This window comes from Arvicanthis niloticus, chromosome X (assembly GCF_011762505.2).
Source record: "Arvicanthis niloticus isolate mArvNil1 chromosome X, mArvNil1.pat.X, whole genome shotgun sequence".
NCBI lineage: Eukaryota > Metazoa > Chordata > Mammalia > Rodentia > Muridae > Arvicanthis > Arvicanthis niloticus.
This window is the reverse complement of record NC_047679.1, coordinates 128,148,433-128,166,681: the sequence shown is the minus strand read 5'-3', so window position 1 is coordinate 128,166,681 and position 18,249 is coordinate 128,148,433. Positions and strand designations below refer to the sequence as shown.

Genomic DNA, 18,249 nt, shown 5'->3' with positions numbered 1-18,249 from the left:
CTAATGGGGAGGATCAAGTAGTCTAACATGAGGTGGATACCAACAGACAGGGCTAGGAAGAGAGAGGGCCCTTTCACACTATTTTCTTGAGGATCCTTTAACAAAAATTTTCCATCTTTAAAGACCAGCAAATATAATCATCACACAAAAGTACTCAGGTCAAAGGTTTTAGTGACCTCCCAATGTCAAGGCCATCAAGGACAAACCTTTTCACTTTGTGTTTGCTTTAGCCACATGACCCTTGAGATCTACACTCCCCCCCCCCATCCCAAATCTTGCCTCTTCCAAGATTTGGAAGCAAACTTCCAAACTGCAAACTTCCAAACTGCAAACTTCCATAGGTCCCACAGAATTCCCATAGGTCAAGGACAAGAGAGCTTGGCAAGGGGATCAAAAGCACTGAGGAAGGTCTCATGGCCCTGAGAAACTCCAAGTCTCTGTTTTCCATGGTGCTTTATCTATAAATAGGACAGGAAGAGGTGTAACATCTAGGAAGGTGTGAGAAAGTGGCTCTTGTCATGTGTGTTTGTGACCCAAGCCTACGGTGTGCAGGTCCAGTGTGGAAAAAACTACACTGCCACCTATTGGACAACCTTGAACCTGGGGAATAGTTACAACAGCAGCTTCCAGAAAGGGGCAGCTACCTCAGGTCGCACAGGGTCCTCGATGCCCACGACAGCTATGCAGGTAAGGTCACCCACCACCTCATTCTCATTGTCCCAGTCAGGCTCCTGGATAGCAGAGAAGTCCCTGTAGGCGATGCAGATGGTACGGAGGCCATCACAAGCCATAGGCTCAATGATCTTCTTCACCATGTCATCCCGGTCCCGAGGACGAAATCCTCGGAGTTCACCATTGCTGTTTAAGATGTTCGTACACCTGGGGCAGGGGAGGGGTAGTGGAGTAGGTAGGGACAGGGAGTGAACAAGAGGAAACAGTGCCAGTCACACTGGATTAGGATGGGACCTTAACAAATGACATTATTAAAACACACACACACACACACACACACACACACACACACACACCAGGATGCAGAGGTGCACAGACAGGAGAGAAGACCATGTGATCACAGGTGAGAAATAGAGGGATGTACCTATATATTAGCAGCAGAATTTGGGAAAGACAAGCAAAGATCCCCTCTTCCCACTCTAAGAGAGAGCACACAGCTTAGACCACACTTTGACTTTAGGTTTCTGGCCATCAGAAATTTAAAGTAATAAATTTATGGTGTGTGTGTGTGTGTGTGTGTGTGTGTGTGTGTGTGTGAATGTAAAAGCCAGAACAAACCAAGTTATTGTTCCTTAATTGTTGTTATCTGTTTTGTTTTTGAGACAGTCTTTCCCTGACCTAGAGCTTGTCAAGCAGGATTGGCTAGCTGACCAGAGAGCCCCAAGGATCAACCTATCTCTTTTCTGCCTCCCCAGGGTTGGAATTACAAGGTTTTTACATAGCTTCTGGGGATCAGACTCAGGCCCTTGAGTTTTTTGAGGCAAAAACTTTACCAATTCAGTTGTCTCATCAGTCTAAGACTTATGTTATCTTAAGCCGTTAGCTTTAGGACTGTTTGTTACAGCAACCTGTGAACGCTCACGCACTGGTTGGCTAAGAGACCCAGGCAAGAGATGGCAGCCTGAGACTTACTGTAGCTTTCCTATAGAATCGTTAAGACCAAGGAGTGGAATGTATGTGAAACTCAAATGCAATGGACAGTCATCTGGAACTATGAAGCTCAAACAACACACAGCAACAGCAACTTCACCCCAGCTTTGACAGTCTGGGAGCTTCCAAGGGACAGTCCTAGGGAATAGAGCTTCAGAAAAGTTGTGGTTGAACTGAATGGAGCCTCATCTGGCAAGTGCTACAAGGAAACTGATAAAGCTGGCTGTTGAGGTTGGGGATAGACAGAGAAACTAACAAAAACCACCGTGACACCTTCCTAGGGTCATGGATTTACTCATGGAATTCTCTCAGCATTCCGAGGAGATCCAGACTTCCAAGATCCCCTTATCACACGAAGAAACAAAGCTGCCAGGATAGAGTCGTAACTATTTTATGTCCCACAGTCAGCAAAAGACAGAGTGGATGTTGGTCAGCCTCAGCTACAGGCCCATAGTAACATCAAAGGAGCAGCATAGAAAAGGGTCAGGACTCCCAAATGCAGCCTTTCCTCCTACCCTAGTAGGGCCTGTTCCATGGGCTGCAGAGGTTGTGACAGTATTCTGAGTAAGACAACCAAGTAGAGATGTACTCCATGGTCAGGTTTGCTGAGAGCATGAGGTAGGCGGAGTCTAGGGGCAGAGAAGTCTGGTGTCTGGTTGAGGATTCTGTTTCCAAGGCCCTTGTGGACCCATATGGGTGAGGCAGAAGGATTCAGGAAAAGAGAAAAGCCAAGACCTAGGTGAAGTGTGCAGGATGAGAAGAGGTAGGAGGAGCAGGGATGCTCAGGGACAAGGCTTCACACTTCTTCCTCCTTCAGGCTTTGTCTAGCTTCATTGAGCTACATACAATTCACAAACCACATAATTCACCCACTAAAGTGTACAATTCAACAATTCTCAGTATATCTTCAGATACATGCAACCACCACCACAGTCAGCTTTAGAATATTTTCATCATCTCTGAAAGAAACCTCACTTCAGATACAGCTGCACATGGCTGTTGTTCCTGTACTTTCGAAGCTAAGGCAGGAGAACTTTGAGTTCTAAGCTAGCCTGAGCTACAGAGTGGACAGTCTGTATCAAAAAACAAAACAAAACCAAACCAAACCAAATGGGAACTGATGAAGTGGCACAGAGGGTCAAGGTGCTTGTTTCCTGTGCGATGACCTGAGTTCAATCCTAGGGACTCACATTTGTAAAGGGAGAGAACAGACTCCCTTGTCCTGTGACTTCCACTTGTATGTACACATGCATGTACACATGACATACACATATAAACTCAGTAAATAATAAATAAACAATAAATAAAGTAGGAACTAGGAAGATTGCTGTTAAAAGCACTGTCTGCTCTTCGCACCTACATAATTACCTTTAACTCCAGTTCTCAGAGGCTCTGATGCCCCCTTCTGGTTTCCATGGGCACTGTATGCATGTGGTATACAGAACTATGTGGACCACAGACATACATACAGGCAAAATCCTCACATACATAAAAAAATAAAATAAAATAGGGGATGGAAAGATGGCTCAGTTGTTAAGAGTAGTAGCTATTCTTCCAGAGTATCCTAGATTGAATCCTAGCACTCACATGGAAGCTTATAACTGCTGTAACCCCAGTTCAAAGTGATCCAATGCCTTCTTCTGGCCTCCATGGGCACTGTACACACATGGCACATAGACATACATGCAGACAAAACATCCATACACATAATTCAACAATAATTTTAAAATGTAATAAAATCAAAGATAAGAAAGCAAATATACAAACATCAACAGCAAACCCAGACAAATTGGATTTCATCATGATTTGAAGCTATCTGTGCATCTACAGACACTATCGGGAGAGTGAAAAGAGAAAATTATGTTCGATAAGGACTTAGTAGTCAGTATATAGCAAAGAATTTTAAAGCACAACAAAAAGACAACCCAACTCTCTAGCATGGTCTTCCAAACATTTCTTAACTCCAATCACAAGTTAATCCTAAGTTTTTTTCCCATGGGACCAGGTATGGTTGAAAGCAGTGATCCTAGTTCTTGGTACCAGTTTTTAAAATATCCCTCAGTATAGTCAAGGTAACAACCAAAGTGAATTATCACATATATGCCTAGGAATAAAACAATTGGGTCACATGGTAGTGCCATGCTTAACTTCCTGAGAAACCATAAAATATAAAAAAATATTTTCCAAGGTTATTACCAGCGTGTGTGCATGTATGTATGTATGTATGTATGTATGTAATGTGTGCAAAGAGGTATACAAATACATGTATGCTCATGCATGTATAGGCCAAAGATCACCCTGGATATCTTCCGCAATTGCTCTTCACTGTAGTTTTGGACAGGGTTTCTCACTGAACCTGGAGTTCATCTACTCAGTTAGAATGTCTGCCCAATGAACTCCAGTCAATGGTGTGTCTCTCTACCCACCACCACTGCCTCTGCCCTTCCATCCACAGACCAAGTTACAGATGTGTGCTACTGTCACAACTTTTATATGAATGCTGGTCTTTTTGCTTGGTGTGTCAGGCACTTTAACACCTGAGCTATTTCCCCAGCCCCGGCAATGCTGTTTTATATTTCCATCAGAAACAGAAATATTTTAACATCTTCTCATTCTTAGTGGTATTTCTAGTCTTTAAGAAATGTAAACTGAAATTACGAAGAGACCCTACTTTCCACCTAATAGAATGACAACATTAAAGAAAGTTTAGAATGTTCTAAGAGCTTATCAGGTAATTCTGGTGGGAACTCTGAACAAGGACAATGCTGAAAACTGGACTAGAGACCATTTGTATTATGCTACAGAAAAGATCTTGTCTATACTTTTGCCCATGCCCTCACACTCAGTGTGAGGTTAAATTTAAAGGTGATGGGTAAAAGCATTTGCCTTCAAGCCTGATGACATAAGTTTGGCCCCAGAATCCACATTGTGGAAGGAGATAACCAACTCCTACATTAGTCCTCTGGCCTTCACATATGTGCACACACACACACTCACACACATACACACATACACACAGAGGGGGTGCTATAAAGTTCCAGCCAAGGAGCATGTTCCTGAATGATAGTGTCACTTTAGAAGGCCAACCATATTAGAAGTATTGGTACTTTTAAACTATATTTAGCAAGGCCACAGTTCAGGGATGTAAAAATACAAGTTGTTTTCAAAGACTATGTAGGGCAGAGTCTTTTGAGAGGACAGCTCCAGGATACTCTGTTTGTCCCAAACAGTCTAGTGAACTATTTCTCTGGGATTGTCCCATTTATTTATCTAGCAAAGGACTTAGAAGCCACTGTGGCCATGGTTCATGTGGGCCCATATGTAGCTCAAGCTAGTGGTTGGTCTTGGTATCCTCTGTGTGATGATTTTGCAGATGTTCAGAATGTAAGAGTTGCAGGCTTGTAGATACTTCCACCTAGATTTTAAAGGAAAGCCTGGGGAACCAGGAGATAGATGTATGGTCATGCCAGGATACTTCTAGGTAGTACATACATCTGTGAGGGTAAAGTTGAAGCTATAGCGGAGATGGAAGGAAGCTGGAGATGCCTAGACTATGTAACTTCTGCTGAAGAAAGATGCAGAAAGCCAGCCCAAGAGAAGGGGTGGCAAGAGCATTGGGCATGGAGCTACATGATTTAATGTTATTCTGGCTTTTTATCTTGCTTTGGATGAATCTGCACTTGCTGTGAATCCATTCTTGCCTTTCGGAATGGGAATATTTACTTTGTGCTATTGTATGTTAAAAGTACATACATTGTTTTTTAATTTTATAGGGATTCAACACAAAGTGTGAGTGAGACTTTGAGCATGGACTTCTGGAATCGTTAAGACATTAAAGAATCTTGGGAGTGGACTGAGTGCATTTTTTATCATGAAATGTGCATGGACCTTTGAGGATCAGAGATGGAATGTTACTCTGAATCTAAAATGACCTCCAAAAGGCCTATGTATTAAATGTTTGGTCTCCAGCTTTGTGTCACTGGGAGGTGGTACAACTAACTATGGGCAGAAACCCTTAACATTATAAGTTCAAATATATCTTTAAAAATTTTTGGAGGGGGGTTTATGAGACAAGGTTTCTCTGTGAAGCCCTGACTGTAGTGAAATTCAATCCATAGACCAGGCTGGCCTTGAACTCAGAGGTCCTCAGAACTGCCTTCTGAGTGTTAGTATTAAATTTCTGTTGCTACCACTGCCCTGCTAAATAAATATTCTATGAGTTAATTTTTTTTTCTTTTTTGGTGGTAATGGGAGGACAAGGCCTCCTTAAGTTTCTCAGAAACAGAAAGGTGATTGACAGTATATGCCCTATAAAGTTAAAAATGCATACCCAAACCTGTACTTGAATGACCAAGAGCCCAAATGTAGAAACAATCCAGGTGTCTGACAATAGACAAATGGGTGAATCAAATGCTAGCTAGCCCCCAACCACCTGACACCTGGATCCTTCTTCCTATTATACACTCACTTTTTGAGCAGGATTTCTGAGGCTCCCTTGCTGAAGAGGCGGAAGCCACCATCAGGCATTCGGATAACTGTGCTCATGGACTTGCGAACTGAGTTGAAAGTATACACTTTGTAAAGCTGATCTTCTGGTATCTGCTCCCGTACAGGCTGAAAGTCGCGTTTCAGGTCCAAGACGAAGCCAAGCAGAGCACACTCTGTTTTGTTGCCCACTTGGCGTGGGAGAGCGCCTTCTTTCTCTGGAGGCTGTAGGCAAGAATAGTCAGCTTGGCATTAGGGCCCAGAGTACCTTCTGTTCCAACCCTAAGGCCAAGGTTCTCATCCAGTCTTGGCCATTGTGTAACTAGGGGGTGGTGGCATGGAACACAGGGAGGGCACCCATGTTGACTACACAGGCTATGCCCTGTCTGCAAAGTGGCTCTTTACAGATTTTCCATTATTTAACATGCTTGGAAAGGATGTCTAGAGCCCACCTGCCCCACCCAACAGTAACAGTACTCTGTCAAAAGTTCTTGCTTTTAAAAAAATAAACATGGGTTCTGGTGAGAGAACTCAAATCTTCATGCTTGTAAGGCAAGCACTTTATTGACTGAGCCATCTCCTCAACCTTGGTCTTTGCTTTTCTCCTCTGCTCTGTATTTCCTCTTATAGTATGGTAAGGCAAACCCAGAGCTTCATGTACAGTAGACAAAATCTTTACCAATACCACTCAGCTACTTTCCCAGAAACCAGAAACTTACAAGTGGGCTTAATGAACCTCTCAGGGAAGTTTATGCCATACCACCAGCCCTGTACCCCTTCTCTCATTTGCCCTTCTAGCCATGCTCACTAGAATTTTGGTGGTGTAGGCACTGTTGATGGAGATGGCGTGAACCAGAAGATCAAGGATCTTGGGGGTCAGGGCACTGGGAGCTGGAATCTCTTTGTAGTGGGTGTCTCCTAGGTAAGACTGGACCACTGTCATGCGGTTGGTGGTGAGTGTGCCCGTCTTGTCAGAACAGATGGCTGTGGCATTGCCCATGGTCTCACAGGCATCCAGGTGGCGTACCAGGTTATTGTCCTTCATCATTTTCTGTAATGGGCAAAGATGGTATGGGAGATGCTTCAGTTGTTTACTCATAAGGATAAAGGCAATGTGAGTAGGTAACACTAACAGTCCATTTGGTGACATTGGTCATCTCTGGGCTGGGTGGTAGTCAAACTGAGAGAGTAGTTATGTAAGATCCAACAACTGTCATCAGACAGGGAACAGTGAGCTTCCAGGAAGCTACTCTCTGCACAGCTGACTTGGAAATTAGCTTTCAGAGCTCCCTCTTCAATTTCCTGTGTTTCCCTCCACACTCCACTGGTTCTTCTTTACTCTCCCATTATCTCTCAGTGTCCCAGAACCTTTTCTGGGGTTTCTCAGCTTGTTTTCTGCTCCCTTCACTGTGTCTGAGAGTTAGGTGGGTACAGCGGGACCCTCTGCTAGGATGTAGTAGTAAAGTCTATCTCACCCAGTACCTTCCTTCCTTCCAAAGGCATCTCCAGCCTTCCCTAGTCCCCACTACACCTAAGGTGCCCAGTGACATCCCACTCCAGTTTTGGGGTCTGTGTGATGGAATTAATTGTATGTAGTAGTATTATTACCTTGACAGAGTAAGCCAAGGAGATAGTAACAGCAAGAGGCAGGCCCTCGGGGACAGCCACAACCAACACAGTGACTCCAATAATGAAGAACTTCACGAAGTACTGCACATACACTGGTGTGCACTCTGCCAGCCATACCCGGCCATCCACGACAAAGGTCTCAATCACAAAGTAGAGGACCAGAATAATGACAGTGATAGCAGACATCACCAATCCTGTCCAACCATGAAAGAGAGAGGAAGAAAAGGAGGGAAGAAAAGTTGAGGGTAACATAGTCATGGCTGGCTTGAGCCCAGCCAGGGCCTTTGCAAGGGGTTGATGGATTTGAGCCATCTTTGAAATAAACAACTCGAGGGATGACTCTATGGAATGAGAGGTACTGAGGTAGCCTTTATTCCAGTTTCCTCAGGAATGTGACATAAGGAGCAGAAAGCTGAGGGTATGAGATGCACATCTATGAGGGGCTAGCCATCTTCAGGTGTTGAGGCTCTGGATAGCAGACTCTTTTTTTGAGTTGTATATAAATTGTTTAATGCTTAATGAATGTGATTTCAAATCCTTTCATAAACTTTGTAAGATATAGTGTGATGGTTAGTTTTTGTTAACTTGACACAAGCTAGTGTTATCTGGGAGGGAGGACCTAAAGAAGGAAAATGCACCCATCAGATTGGCCTATAGGCAAGCCTATGGGACGTTTTCTTGATTAAAGATTGAAGAGGGGGGTGGGTGCAGCCACCACGGACAGTACCACCAATAGGCAGGTAGTCTTAGGGAATACAAAATAGCAAGCTGAGCAAGCCATGGAGAAGAAGCCAGTAAGCAGAAGTCTTCCACAGTCTGTTTCAGTTCCCGCCTCCTCATTCCTGCTGTGAATTCTTTGGACAGCAGACTCTTGATAAAGTTAGCTGTTTCTTGATTGTGATGTGGCCAGAAGCCTTGAGTCAGAGAGTCTGCTAGGTAATATGTGAATGTGTGACTTAGGACACATCGGAGTAGAGGGTGGTAAACCAGAACTTGACAGTCATGCTTGACTCTGGTCTGCACCTCTGGCCCTACAGTATATGTCACATTCTTCTAGAATACTATCCACCTCTCTGCACATGAACTTGCCTTAGGGCTAGGACAATATTCTGTTCATTGCATTCACAGCATCTGGAACTGATACTACTTCCAGGAGCCCATTGTCCTCCAGGCTCCTGCCCTGCTACCTCTGGCTGAACCTACCTGCTTTCCCAATCTGCACAGCCAGTTTTGTGAGCTTCCCTTGCAGGACTGACTTCTCCTTCTTGGGCACGTTGGCTTTCTTCTTTTCCCGTTCCTCCATTTCCCCACCCTCGGCGCTCTTCAGAGGCTGCATTTCCATGGCAACAGCCCCATCCTGCTTCTTAGCTGTACATAAAGGAAACCCTTGGATGATGTTAGGGTCTAGCAGGGATAAAGGGGCTACAAAGGGCTATCACAAGGAAATACATGTCTCATGATATGGGATTTGATGGAGTACTTTTAATGTCAAGCTTTGCAAAGGGAATCTGTAGGCCTTCCTCTGTTGCATCCTAAGCCCAGGCCCTCCTGAGGTAGGCAGGTAACTGCAGCATTGTCCTAGGTGACAGAGAGATGGTTCTTTTGTGGGAAGAGTAAACAGACACCAGCACAAGGAACTTGTGCACAGGCACGGTGGCCAGTTCTGGAATGCCCCAAATCTCAATACCTGAGAGAAGTCCTGTGGTTGGCCCAAGGAATGTTCTGGAACCAAACTCTGACTCATTTGATCACAAATGTCCAAGCCACCCCTACTTTCCCCTCAGGGACACTAAGGAGCCCTAGTATACACTCCTTTTAGCCCAGGTACCCCTGCTCAGATTGCCTCCTCCCAAGTGCTCTCGGGCAAGCTTCTTCTGTCCTGGTTTTTCCCTACCCACATCCTGGATCAGGGGCTCCCCTCATTCCTTCTTTCTAGGCCCCTCAATTTTCATTTTTGCTGCTTTTGTGGTGGTAACATGGATACTAAAAGTAATCATACCACCCACACCTACTTCCTCCACTCTTCCTAAGGAAACTGCTGCCTGACCTAGTAGTTGTGCAGGTTTCCCCTGTTTTATCTCTCTCATTATGTATCCCTTCACCTCACCTGGTAACTCAAAGCCACTTACCAGAGCTCCTTCCTCCTAGCAGCCTTGAGGACATGTCTTGCCCTGTCTAGCGGTGTCACTCTAGCTTTGAGTCTCTGCCTATTGTTATCCCACCAAGCAAGGGCCCCAGCCATCAGAATGCCTCCTCTACCCAAAGCCCTACCAATCTCAGTTATCTTCCAGGCTCCAGCTGACTCCTCTTACCTGGGATACTCATAGGACTAGCACCCAGGGATTTTGACAAGTTACCCTCTCTATGCCTCAGATTCATCATCTGGCTGAAGTGGTCCAAGAGTGTCCATTCATGGATAATTCTCATCTGTGGACAAGCTCAAACCATGCCTAAGCTTGGCTTGGCACTGACCAGCTGTTTTCCAGGTGGCTCATCTAGGCTTCAGGAAAGCAGTGTCTGGTAGAAACTGAAGCAGCCTCCAAGGGTGTCCCCTTCACTGACAAGCCAGTATGGGACTTTGGGGCCCACTCACCTGTCTTTAGGTGCTGCTTCTGCCCTGGTAGCAGGTGGTCCCCACCCCATTCCCCCTTGACCCCCTCCTCCCCCAGGCTCCTCAGCTGCCCTGAGCCATGCACACACACACACATTACCTCTGGTTTGGCTACTGTCCATCGCCCCATCCTGCTGCTTGCCTACAATGGAAGAGGAATGACAGACACGGAGAGACTTGAGAACACCTGTGTGGCCATGACATACATAGAAACTCAGGAGAGTAGAAAGAGCTTGGACACATATAGCAATTTGTGGCTATATAGGGTAGAGGAGGGAAGGAGATGCCCAATTGCTGGTGGCTTTGACCTTGCCTAAGGAGGGGCTTTCTTGATGTACTTCTTGTTCTAAGAGCAAGCCCCTGTTCAGTGTTTTCTTGACCTCAGCCCCTCAACTGAGTTTCTAAAGCCAGTCCTGGATAAGCCCGAGGTCAGGTAAAGTATCTGTGGATAGTTTTTGGAAGGCGCACTGCCCTAAGTGGGTCCTTTCCTTTAAATGTCTGATTTTTTGTGCCCAACAGGAGGTAACTCCCAAGCCCTGGACCAACCCAACCCTTCTACTCTTCTCCGAGGCCACTAATAGCAGGTATGTGTGTTTTAATAAGATAAGGGCTCTGTCTGTCTGTTTTAGGGACTTGTTGGGCATATTTAAATTATGGGTCCAGGGCCACTGTGCAGAGGAGGCTTAAGCATTGGGCACCTAGCAGCACTAGGGAAAAGGTACAAAGACTGGACTCCAGGTGTCTCTGTCTGAAGTCGCAGGTTCGATACAATCCACAGTGACAGCCACTCTTTCTGAGGGCTACACAGCTTCAGTGGCAGTTAGAGAAATTTATCTGGGAGACACATCTGCTCTAGCTCCCATTTAGGGAGGAATCTGCCAACATAGGATCAATTCCCATCCACTAGCGTATGCCACTAGAGACTCAAAGGACAGACTGGGTGTCAGATAGCTTCTAGACAATGGGACACATTGGGTCTGGGGTCCCAAGAATGAGAGAGACTCTTCTAACCAGAAGTATGGCATACATTGGACATACATTGGACCATCTGTGCATGTTTGGAGTAGTGTAGAGATGAGGGAGAGTTGTTTTATTTATTTATTTATTTATTTATTTATTTATTTATTTATTTATGTGTGTGTTCATGTCTTATTTTGTGTGTGTGTGTGTGTGTGTGTGTGTGTGTGTGTGTGTGTGTGTGTATCTGTCCATGCCAGTGGAGGCCAGGAGAGGACACTGGGGCCTCTGGAGCTGCAATTGCAGGTAGTTACAGCCCAATAAGGTGCTGGGAAGCAAAGTGCTCTTAACCACAGAGGCTTCTCATGAAGGAGACAGACTTCCAAGAGTAGAAGAGAGATACTAATGGATACAGAAGGACAATGAAATGACAGCAGGACACAATGAGGAAGCTCTAGACCTGTAGACATCTAAGAGAAGGTTGACTACAATGCCAACCTGCAGAGGGGGAAAGCATGGGCTCCAGAGGATGGAGGAAGGGAGGTTTGGGGTGAACATCACTAATAAAGGTAGCTTGGAGTAAAGCAGAACATGGAAGGGAAGGGAGGGACTCTGGAAGAAAAGGGTATATAGGAATAATTTTAAGAGACAGGAATAGAGAATAAGGGTGGCAGACTGACAGGAAGCAACTTCAGAGCATGACCAATGAGTTGACAGAACCACAGGAGTGAGACAGTAGAAGAGGGAAACACAGGAAGAGATAGATGCTGTTCCCCCCCAGCCCCTCAGGGTACTCCTCCAGGAATCTGGTCCACTTTGACTTCCTAGGTCTCACAACCTAGGAGTGTTGTAGAAGTGCAAATAGCCTGTGTGGGAGTATCTGAATGAAGAATAATCAAGTTCAAAGAGGAGAGAGGCCTAGGACCAAGCTGTGAAGAATATTTAAGGAACAGCAAGAGCTCAAGAGCTTGGAAAGGATATACAGGGGACACCAGGAAAGTGCAGATTATGGCAGTTCAAGGGAGACACCCTTGGCTTCAAGGGGAGGAGATGGATTTCCTAGAGGGCTTTATGTTTGAGCGGCTCCCTGACAACCAAGCAGAACCAAGAGGGCACTAAGCAAGATCATCTATCTTGGAGACTCAAACTAAGCCCAGCTGAGCTTGCCTGTGCATTCCTGGAGCACACATTAAAATTGCCCAGTGTAGGAAAATGCTAGCTAGGGCAGTGAGGTGGAGCTCCCTCATAGAAGCAGGGGGTTGGGGATAGGATAGGGGGTTTATGGAGGGAAAACTGGGAAGGGGGAAATAACATTTGAAATGTAAATAAATAAAATAACACACACAGAGACACACATACACACACATATGTTGTGGGATAACATTGGAGGAGCTCAGTGGAGATAGGGGGCTTGGTGCAGGTGGAAGAAGTCCTGGCCTACCTACCAAAAGCAGGGAGGTGCTCATATAGGGAGGCACAGGACCAGACTGCCAGGAAACAAGGATAAGGATAACGGAAGTTTTTTGATGATAGCAGCCCTCCCTGCTCATGTCTCTCTGGCCCTAGGTACAGGGGGATTTAAGAGGTGACCTAAGGTTAGGACTACTAACTTGTCCTTCTTCATGCTGGTCTGTCCCTGTTTAGTCTAAGACCAATTTTTCTGGCTTCAGGTTCTCTAAGATGGACAGGCATGCATCTGGAGATGTCTGCTCTCTAGTCACCTGGGGCTGTGGGAAAGAACTGAAGACAGATTGCTCACTTTAAGCTGTATCATAGCTTTGTGCTAGGGAGCCCGAGGCCATAAGAAAGGTAGACTCTCTAAAATCCTGTTTCTACCCATTACTGTCCCCAGGGCAGGGTTACCACTTTCTGGAGACCCTACCCTTTTCAACCCCACCCAGGACCATCTGGACCTGGTTATCAGTTTGAGACCTTTCCCTATCTGCTCAGGAGACTTCCACTTTGGACTTTGTAATACTCTCCACCCAAGATCTTGTGTGTGGGAGCTGAGCACCTTGAGGGTGGGCATGAAGACTATAGCAGCACCTTTTTTTCTGTTTGTTTTGGTTTTTCGAGACAGGATTTCTCTGTGTAGCCCTGGCTGTCCTGGAACTCACTCTGTAGACCAGGCTGGCCTCAAACTCAGAAATCCATCTGCCTCTGCCTCCCAAGTGCTGGGATTAAAGGCGTGTGCCACCATGCCCAGCTTCTAACAGCATCTTTCAAAGTTAGGGAAGAGGTTACATTTCTGTGACCACATTCCACCCAGGGGACAGATGTACCAAAGCTATCAGGGAATAGACATCTAAGGAAAGATGCCCCCATACAGGGGTCATTGCCTGCTGGCTCTTATGGAAAAATACCAGAAGGATCCCTAAGAAGAGCCAGAAAAACCAGCACGCAAGAACAGGGACATAGAAGAAATTGCCTCATCATTGCTGTACATTGGAAGTCATGGCTGCTTTACCTTTTTTGTCCTTCTTCTCCTCCTCCTCTCCACCTGCCCCAAGCAATGTAAAGATGATGCCTGTCTGGGAGTTCACACCAACAGCTGTTACCACCATTCTTCCAGAACCTTCCATGACATGAGTGCCTGTCACAGAAACACAGAGGAACTAAGATAGAGATTTGTACAGCCTGGTAGGACATAGCCAGCAGCCATAGGCTATTTCTTGAGGTTTCCCTGAGGCAGGTACATGTGTTTGAGAAGTCAGTGTGACTGTCAGCCCCTACATCTAGGCTTTTCTGTCCATTTCCCATTCAGATAAAAGTGGGCTGAATGAGAACCTTCTAGAAAAAGAACAAAGCACTCACTGGGTCATTTCTAGTCTGGACGTGGAAGGAGCACAATATTGACCCCAGAAAGTCCTCCCTTTGGGGTGTTATATTTATGATACCAAGGGTCCTCTTGAGCAGGGAGGGCTCATTTCTTTGCCCTATGGCTGGAGTCATATCACCAGGCCTTCAGTAACCTGCTCTGGCATGGCACTGGGTAGCATTCTCAGACTTCCCAACCAAAAAGGCTATTCAGGGAGACCCTAGCTAAGGCAAGTCTAGCAGGATGACTTATCTAGGGATACTGGGCCAAATGGCTTTCAAAGTGACCTTACACTTGGCTGGTTGTCCCTCACCTGAGAGCAGCATAGGATCTTTGTCTGCTGATTTGCGCACATGGTCCGACTCGCCGGTCAGGGAGCTCTCATCGATCTTGAGGTCATTGCCTTGGATGAGCACACCATCGGCAGGCAGAAGGTCTCCTATAGGCCATTCCAAGCCAGAACCAGAGGCTATGGTTTCATGGGACTTTCCCACCTTTGCTTTTCCCCACCTTTCCCAGGGGATGTCCTGTCATCTGAGAAAGTTCTAGGGAACTCTCTTCTTTCAGCCTCCTCCTTTGAGGGGTATCATCCACATGTAAGTACAGCTCTCATGGAACAGGGACAATGGTTGTATTCTGAAGTAGTGGGAGAAGACCTCCTCAGAGGCTATGAGGCCAGTGTGAGCACTGTTGTGTCTCAAACTCCTTTTCTGTCTCTCGTCCAGCCCCTATGCACCAATCTCAGGCCCTCTTGGGTGAAAACACAGACTAATGAGGAGACAGTCTAAGCTTGGGAGGGGTTCCTGTGGCTTACCCTTCCCAGAAATGGTATTCATGCTTTCTTGGCAGAGCAGATGAAGATGGACACACTTACCATATTTGACCTGGGCAATGTCCCCTACCACCAGGGCTGCCACAGGGACCTGGAGGAGCTGCCCATTTCGGATAACTGTAAACTTCTGCTCCTGCTCAATACGGCTCTGAAGACCTCGGAACTGCTTTTCCTTGCTCCAGTCATTGAAGGCTGTGACCAGCACCACACAGATGACAGAGAGTAGGATGGCAGCCCCCTCAATCCAGCCAGCCTCGGCCTCTCCTTCATCCTCTGCCCCACCAGACACATTCCCACAGGCTGTGTCCAAAGATGAAGGAGAACAGAAAGGAAGGAGAGGTGAAGTCATGGGATCCAAGAGCTAGGACCTCTTCCAAGCCCAGAACCTTTATCCCTTACCTTCACTTTCTTCACCAGGTGGTGCATAGAAGGAGAGGCCCAGAGAGACGATAGCAGCCACCTCCAGGATGATGAGAGTCACGTCCTGCAGGGCTTCCCACACCAGCTGCAGGAAGGTCTTGGGCTGCTTTGGGGGGATGAAGTTCTGCCCATAGATCTGCCTGCGTTTCTCCAAGTCATTGGCGTTGTCTGCCAGGCCTACACAGTGCCCCAGAAAAGTAGCAGAAGCACAGAAGAAGATGACACCAGCTAGTCCTTGTTGCCGTTAAGCATCCCTGACTAAGCTACTGCTGCTATGAGAGTGGTGCTTGTGGCTCCCTGACCAAAGCCTGTGCCTCTGGAACTCTGCAGTGGATACTTAGAGTAGGCAGAGTGGTACAGGTCTGGTACTATAAGCCCCAGGACCAAGCATAAAGACCAAGTACAGCCATCACAGGGAGTACTTAGCCTGAGGAAGGGAAGGTAGCCTAGGAAAGGGGGTTATCAATTTTCTGATGCAACAGACATAGAGAGGGAGGCTCTGGGACTGTGGATGTCTCAATTACTGAAACACTAGCCCAGGCCGTGTACCTTCTGTCTTCTGTCACTTCCATGTCTAAGCTATCTGGGAGAGATGCTTGCAGAGAAGTGATAACACCTAACAAGGGGAAGGACAGCAAGGACCAAGGAGGGTACTACATGGCCAAGGGTAACTAAGACAGCAGCTAGTGGCTTCCTGGGTGGGGGGTGGTAGGTGGTTAAACCAATACCTAGGTGGTTCAGTGGATTTGTGGGGAGATTACCAATCAAGAGGATCCAGGTAATATTAGCCAAGTTTTAGGCCAAGTGCCAAAGAAATGGCCAGGGCTCCAAAGGGATCAAACAAGCTGTCTGTTTCCTAACACTTAGATTCTATTTCTTTTGCAGAGTGCTGGCCACTAGGCCCCATAGAGGCCTGCAAAATGGGACTGAGTGTTTGTGACACTGGCACCTTAAAAGTGAAGCAGCCCCTGGACCTTGGCCACTCCACTCTGTGGCCTACTGTTTTCAAAGACAGTTAGGGCCACATAGCCTAACTTGCAAAAGGAGCAAAGCACAGGGGAATCAGGGACCAGGAACATGGGAGTGTCCAGAAGCATAGCTTGTTGAAGAAGATAGAGCAAAGTCTTCTGGAGGTAGATGGAGGCCTACTTTCTAGAAGTTTCTCAAGGAAGAACAGAGAGAATGAGTATGAGGGCAAATTCTTAGATCCAGAGACCTACGCACAAGATTATCTTGTGAGATGAGAAAGGCTCTGGAAGCTCTCCAAGGTGGAAGTATGGAGCCAGGAGGGAGAAGCAAAGGTAGAGGTCTGTGGCATTGCATACAAAGCTGTGGCCTGGGAAACCAATCCTCTAGGCTGTGCATGGAGGCTGTTCCACAGTGTGGAGGTGTGTGGGGGACTCTGTTGGAGATCAAAAGGACCAGCACCAGGAAAGGACAACAGGGTTCCACAGAGGCTGAGCTACCATGACAGGGTTGAGGAGAGGATGACACAAGGTCCAGTGTCCACAGTGCCTAGGAAGTGCCCAGGCACATTGATTCCCTATACACTACACATTCCTAGAGCTTGGCCCTGGGGCCAAACATGAGATCTGGTCTGGAGACTGCACGAACTTCCACCCAGAGATGCTCTGCAAAATTCAGTGGCCAGCCTCCTCAGGAGCCTCATGGTTTCCTTTGGTCTCACAATGACCCCTTCTCATCCAATTCTGTCACTTGTCATCTCTGAGGATGAGAAATGGGGATGGCTGAGGCTAAGGAGACTGTTAATGCAGAGAACAAGCTGGGGAGAGGAGAAGGGAGGTTCCAGTGCAGGTCCTCTAAGTCTTAACATGAGATACTTTAGTCACTGCAGGGTCCGGGGACAGAGAGGGGCTTAACTCTAGGCTTCAGGGGCCCTGGATGTAACCTCTACATAGATGTCAGGCAAGTGAGATGATGCTATACTCCTATCCTTGTTTGGAAGGCTTCTCTACAGGCTGATCCAGCCTCTTCTTAAGTTTACCCAAGATTCCAGTGCTATGCTCCTAAAGGACAAGCTCCATACTGGCACCTAATGGATGGATGGCAGCTTGAGTTCCCATCAGTAGCCACTGGCATGACTTCTACCACCTGCTGAAGGAGCTGAGTGGTGAGAAAAAGGGTCACCCAATACATGGGGCATGCACAGGAGGCTGAGTTCAGGAAGGCTTATAAGACTCAGTCCCTGACCAATCACCAATAAGGAAGTGCTGGCAGTGGGCCTTCTGCAGAGGATCAGGGTGGAGCTTGAATGAAGTGGAAGGACTGAGAAGAGCAAAAGTCACAACTAGCACAGCCTTGGCACGTCCATACCATCTAGCCACATAGTGTCCTTCCCTCCCAGAAGGGCTGCAGCTGTTCCTGCCTTTCTCTCCCTGGCCTCATTGAGCCTGGCCTAGGCTGGCAGCTCAGATTTCTGCTGGGCCAAAGGCCTCTTTCTGAAGTTCCACAGCTTTCCCAGTAGGGTGTCTTGGAGGCTTCAGCCTCTGGTAGTAGTGGTGGGGGCAAGAACCAAGGTGGGGATGGGGCAGCCTTTCCTCCAGATTAAGCCTTTTCTCCTTCAACTGCAGAAGCTCTGAGAGATTCAACATTACAAGGGATGCACCAGAACTCTGAGCTCCTGGACACTTGGGGTTTATACTGCCCTTGGCCTGGAGCCCCCACACAGGGGAAGTGACCCATTCTAACTTCTAGAAAGTCCATGAGTCCCATGACACCATGTGACTCTGCTTCCTGACTGTCCCACTTCACATGCCCAGATTGTCCCCAAGGCCAGTGAGGCCCTTAGGCCCTTTCCCCCAGGAAGTCACTCCC

At 46.9% G+C, this 18,249-nt stretch overlaps 1 protein-coding gene across 8 annotated transcripts in view; it reads right to left on the bottom strand.

Moving 5' to 3' along the window:
* Atp2b3 (ATPase plasma membrane Ca2+ transporting 3) overlaps positions 1 to 18,249 on the bottom strand; it is a 69,495-nt gene that overhangs the window by 28,553 nt on the left and 22,693 nt on the right. For 6 of the 8 annotated variants that reach the window (XM_034485410.2, XM_034485412.2, XM_034485413.2 and 3 more), the window contains exons 3-12: positions 15,394 to 15,591; positions 15,037 to 15,294; positions 14,476 to 14,601; positions 13,812 to 13,937; positions 10,488 to 10,529; positions 8,980 to 9,144; positions 7,756 to 7,970; positions 6,956 to 7,198; positions 6,131 to 6,372; positions 645 to 879 (exon numbers count right to left, since the gene is read on the bottom strand). In XM_034485410.2, coding sequence (XP_034341301.1) covers positions 645 to 879; positions 6,131 to 6,372; positions 6,956 to 7,198; positions 7,756 to 7,970; positions 8,980 to 9,144; positions 10,488 to 10,529; positions 13,812 to 13,937; positions 14,476 to 14,601; positions 15,037 to 15,294; positions 15,394 to 15,591 — 1,850 coding nt within the window. The remainder of the gene's footprint in view (positions 1 to 644; positions 880 to 6,130; positions 6,373 to 6,955; positions 7,199 to 7,755; positions 7,971 to 8,979; positions 9,145 to 10,487; positions 10,530 to 13,811; positions 13,938 to 14,475; positions 14,602 to 15,036; positions 15,295 to 15,393; positions 15,592 to 18,249) is intronic. The other 2 variants (XM_076918788.1, XM_076918790.1) reach the window with 1 other exon arrangement.